We start from the raw sequence: 5,313 nt of genomic DNA on the forward strand, positions 1-5,313 counted from the left end.
CGCCCCCAAATTCTCCCCCAAATCGGCCTCACGCGCTCTCTCCGCCGCCACACTCACGCGCTCTCTCCGCCGCCGAGCTTTCGAGCTCTCTCCGTCCATCGGCCAGCGAGGCCGCCGCCTCCTCTCCCAGTGGTCCTCATCGGCCGGCGAGGCCGCCGCCGCCTCTCCAGGTCGTCCTCCAGTCCCTCCCTCCATCGCCACCGCTCAATCGATCTCCGCCGGCAGTTGCTCTCTCCGGCCGACGGTGATACCTGAGCGTCCGGTGAGGCTCCTTCGTCCACACACTCTGCCGCGGCAGGCCCCTTTCGTCCGAGACGAAGCTCCCCAAGCCGTTTTCTCGAGATCTCCTAGTGGGGACGCAACAACCTAGTGCAGAAACGCCCGGTGAGAAACTCGCAGCCCTAATTGATTCATTCTTATATGTTCAGCTTCGATTCGTGCTTCGTGCTGGCGCTCGCACAATCGCTAAATTTAAAGAAGGGCGTTCTTTGATTGTGATGCTCTCGTTTGGATTTTATGCGCGTGTGGTCGTGATACTCTCGCCGAGGCAAAACGTGTGCTTCTTTCTTATTGTAGATGGGGGCAGGCCCTTGTTTCCTTCTTGTTTTGGATGCAGCAGTACAGACTCGTATTTTTTTCGGGTGAAGTCGTAGGTCGCGGCCTTGAGACATTGTTTCCGTAGAATCAGCAGTTTTGTACTTCATTAAAATGATCAAGCTGTAGATGCCGCGTCTTGAGATCAATACAGAGAAGCTCGCTCTATTTTCCTTTCCATCTGACTATGTTTCACAAAGCAGAACATGTAGAGGCCATAAAAATAAAATGTTAGGTTCCATTGTATAATTTCTAAACCTGAACAAGGAATTCGTTTTGAGAAAAAAAAACTAAATTTATGAGGAAGCTGCTCCACTTATGTGTGACCACAAATGCATCATGCAATTACAAATATATGATGGCTGGTTTAATCACATCTGAAAAGATTGCTAACCTGAGAACAACATTTGACAACTGTTTGTTGGCCTTTGTCAAAGGCAATTCGTAATTACATCTTGGTTCTGCACCATGGCATGAATGATTTGTATCCTATTTCTGTTGTTGATTGCTTTTGCACGCCCTTCTTATTTAGCACTGAACTGTTAGTGCTGAACATCTCATGATTGGCATGTTGTTATATTAGTTAGTCTTGCAAAATAATCTTGACTGCTTTCTGTATCTTTATTCCTACAGTGTATAGTGATGGGTGCCACTATTATTTCTACATGATAAACTTGGCTGCTTATTTAAATATTGTTGTGTGGTGCTGATATTTAAAAATAGAACTACAGCCTAATTTTGTATTTTCTAGTAGGACAGATATTGATGGACTAGTTGTTAAGAAAAAGTAAGCCATGTGTACAATTATTCTCTTATGCTTCATATTTTCAGCAATGTATTCATATATTGGTCTTTTGCAGGAAAAATGGCAAGCGGAAGAGGAAAGAGTAAAGATGTGATGGTCACTGATGAACAGCTAGCACAAGTTGAGTATGAACTAGCTAGAAACAGGATGGTTGCAGAAAATGAGGAAAGGATGGCACGCCTAGGATTACGCCGAACAAGTGCTGAACTTAAAGATGTCTGCGAAGCAAGCCGACCCCCAAAACAGAGAAAACGAAAGGTATAATTGTGACATATCTATCTCAGTTCATTTTCTTGTTGTGCTAGTCCTTTTCTTGCTAATGTAGCTTATAATTGTGACATATCTATGCAGGCACCCTCCTCAGCACTTGAAAATACAACTGAAAGACGTGTTTTGAGGTCCAGGGGAACAAATGAAAGTGATAATGCAAATCCTACAGACCAACCTTCCAAAGGTAGTAGGTTATAATTGTTTCAGATTATAGCCTATTCTAACTAGCTAGAATATCTCTAGTTATCTCAGTTAATTTGCTTAATGTGCAGAGATCACTACCAAGCTTGTTGATGGTGACAAAGGTGGGCGAACGATAACTAAAAAGGCTAACATATATGCAAGGATGAATAAGCCAAAAATCAAAATTCCATTCAATGTGTATGGCCAGCCAATTGGGCCAGATGCAACTGAATTTGCCAATTTCATTGGCACTCTGGTCAGGAAGCATATACCACCCAAAACTATAGATTGGAGAGATGTTGATGAAGAAAAGAAGTTGCTAGTGTGGGATCACTTACAGGTATTACATAATTTACAACTTATGTGTTCTACTTAAAGCCATCTAGCTGAGCATCATCTGAAACATGCCATTGACACTTCATTTGAACAGGCATTTTATGAGCTGGACTCAACTGCTCTGAAATATGTCATTAACACTTCACAGAGAAAATGGAAGGAATGGAAGGCAGATTTAAAGAAGACAAAGTTTGATCCTGAATTGACTGATGAAGAGCTTATGCCTAGATGTGATGACAGAATTAGTGAAGCTGATTGGAAGGACCTTCTTAAATATTGGAGATCTCCTGAATTCGAAGTAAGTTAGCCTTCCCATATTCTTGCAGGATCAAATATAAATGCAAATTGGTGTAAATTTGAATGCAAATGCAAATCCTGGCAGGTTCGCAGTTCTACAGCCAAAGAGAATCGCGCCAAGTCAACTGTGCCTCATACAGCTGGCAGCAAGAGTCATGCCCGTGTTACCCAAGAAATGGTAAGAATATTGTCCCAATATGAAAATAGATGCCACTTTGTTTCAAGGACTAATAATACTTGGAAACAACAAATTTGTGTAGGCTGATGAACTTGGATATGCTCCTCGGAGAGATGAAGTGTATATCAGAACACATACGCTCAAGAAAGGACCTCAAAAAGGACAACACGTGCAACAGGCAGCTCCAATTATTGTATGTATTTTTTGCCATATACCTTTTGTATCACTTAGAGATTATATTAAAGTAAATGTAATGCATTCTGCAGAATAAACTCCTCCAGGCAGTTGATGAACACCCTGACTGGAAGGAAAAAAGTTTGAAAGAAGGTGATCTGTTTGCACGAGCTGTTGGAATGAAAGAGCCAAGGGGTCGTATCCGTGTATTAGGTCTAGGGCCGACACCTCAAGATGTGGGCACACCGGATACACGGGGTAAAGTGAGTACAAGGGTTCTAGTTGAAATGGTAGCTCGTCGAGAAGCTGAACACCGGATGAACACTTTGGAGGACCAGATGCAACAAATGCGGGAACAAATGCATAAGATGCAACAAATGTTAGCTTCACCAGGAGGGCGTAATTTGGAGACTCCCAGCTCGCAAGATGGTTCTAATTCTCGACAAGTAATGAACTATTTTGCATACGTAATCTGTTCATTGCATTACATATTCATCATGCATGTAGTAAGTTACATACTGTTTTTGGCAGAACTCAAGAATTGAACTTGGGGAAGATAATGACATGGAAGATGATGAAGAGGACGAGGAAGATGACTATCTTCAGAGAAGAGGTGTTGCAAATCTAAAAGACTCTTTAACACACCAAGATGAAAGCCTTGCAATCTTCTCACTCATCCTTGCTGCATATAAAAAATGTTTCTGGCTTCCATGTTTCTTAAATATTGTTCTTTTCAGATAGGGATGGATGTGCTTCTATACTCTTGGACTGGTCCTGAATCTCCTGTTGCTAAGGCAACAGTTCTCTCAGTTGATCCAGACACACTTGTGGGTGGGGAGCCCCTTGGGCCTGCGACTTATGAGGTAATTGTGAATGTTGCGATTAAAAGGGGTGCTACGCTGCCATATCAGTATGATGATTTAAGATACATCGGTGATGCTGTCACAAGGTCCATTGCATGGCCATCTAGCAAGGTAATCGCCATTCATGCATGTGTGTTTTATCCACATCATATGTTTTGTCGTTTGTGTTATGCTGAGCTGCAACATTTTTGATAGATGAAGCCCTACAAACCAGCAGCGTCTGGCTCATCTCGTCGCTGAGGTATTTCGGTTGAAAATCAGTTTTGAGGAGAGAAACTGAAGATGATGTGAGTAAATCTCCAAGCCGCATGTATGCTATTTGGAATTCATGCAAAGCCCACGTTAGTTGTCTTGTTGGTTTGATTTTAAGAGGCACCTCGTGTACTGATTCTTTTCTTTATACTAGCTGTTCTAGTTCAAAGCCACAAGTTTTGCACTCTCGGATGATTTTGTTCGTCTAATCTGTTTGAGCCAATATGTGATGATTTCCTAGTGTGCAGTTCGTAGTAATCTGAATACCAGTGTTCTTCTGTACTGGAGATTTTTTAATCAACCACACACATCGTTTGGCACAACTCGCAACTGGCCAGGCAGTCACCCTTGTTCTGTGATGCACTGTTCTAAATAGAATAAAATACAAGACTGTTTCATATACTCTGTAATATGGAAGGAAACAAGAATCAATAGAATGAATTCTGTGTACTTGACAAGAAGCGAACCTAGTCTAGTTGGTTAGCTGTCCTCTCCTGTGTTGCTTTCAAATGTAATGAAATAAAACAAAATATAAGGCAGCACCAAAATATAGAAGATTGTAGCTTGCTTCCTTCAGTGAATTGAGGGAAGATGTGAGTGGATTCAGCTGAAGAGGCGGTGCGGGAAGACAGTGCGTATCTAGTCTGTTTTATGCTTCCTTCAGTAGGTGGTTTCTTGATGTGCTACATAGCTCAATCTAATAGTATGTCATGGTAACCTCATGTTCATGCTACTAGTCTTAGTATCCAAGTGATCCACCATTTACATGCTTCCTTCACTAGTTTGCTAACTGTATCACATTGTACTTGTTTGTGCAGATGTCCCATTCAAATATGAATTATCATGCAAAATGGTTGCCGCAAACCACCAAGTAGCTGGATGTTTCCCATCAACAAGATGAGTTGTGTAATGGAGTAAATTTGGTCTCATAGGCTACCTTTCTGTTATCATTTTGTAAGACTGGTTATATGGTAATCATTTGGCTTCCATTTTGTAAACCTGGTTATGCGGCGACAAGCTCTTATTTTGTAAACTTGATTATGCTATAATGAGTTGAGAACATATGAACAATCATTGTTGTATGAACTTAATGCATATCATTATTGATGGTTGTTCTTTACCTCCCCATGGCATTTTTTAGAGGATATGAATGTATACTAGTGTGGATATATGTGAATATAATGATTTTTGCCATTCACGATGAGGGCCAACAGAAAATCGGTCGGCAATGCTTGTGTTGTCCAACCGTTGGTCGGCGAAGAAATGTCGGTCGGAAAAGAAATGTTGGTCGGAAAAGAAATGTCGGTCGGGAAAGCCTTGGCAATGGTGTCCAACAGTCGGTCGGTAATTCTATGTCGGTC

General features: G+C 41.7%; 1 protein-coding gene across 1 annotated transcript; it reads left to right on the plus strand.

Annotated features, from left to right (window-relative positions):
- Nucleotides 1-1,627: 1,627 nt before the first annotated feature.
- Nucleotides 1,628-4,992, plus strand: LOC127321956 (uncharacterized). The gene is made up of 11 exons (XM_071825149.1): nt 1,628-1,657; nt 1,764-1,853; nt 1,942-2,192; nt 2,283-2,486; nt 2,571-2,663; nt 2,746-2,856; nt 2,930-3,283; nt 3,369-3,497; nt 3,575-3,811; nt 3,896-3,987; nt 4,771-4,992. Exons 3-10 carry the CDS (start codon nt 2,016-2,018, stop codon nt 3,938-3,940), a joined length of 1,350 nt encoding a protein of 449 aa, XP_071681250.1. The 5' UTR covers nt 1,628-1,657; nt 1,764-1,853; nt 1,942-2,015; the 3' UTR covers nt 3,941-3,987; nt 4,771-4,992.
- Nucleotides 4,993-5,313: the final 321 nt, after the last annotated feature.

The sequence above is a fragment of the Lolium perenne genome, chromosome 2, assembly GCF_019359855.2.
Source record: "Lolium perenne isolate Kyuss_39 chromosome 2, Kyuss_2.0, whole genome shotgun sequence".
Taxonomy (NCBI): domain Eukaryota; kingdom Viridiplantae; phylum Streptophyta; class Magnoliopsida; order Poales; family Poaceae; genus Lolium; species Lolium perenne.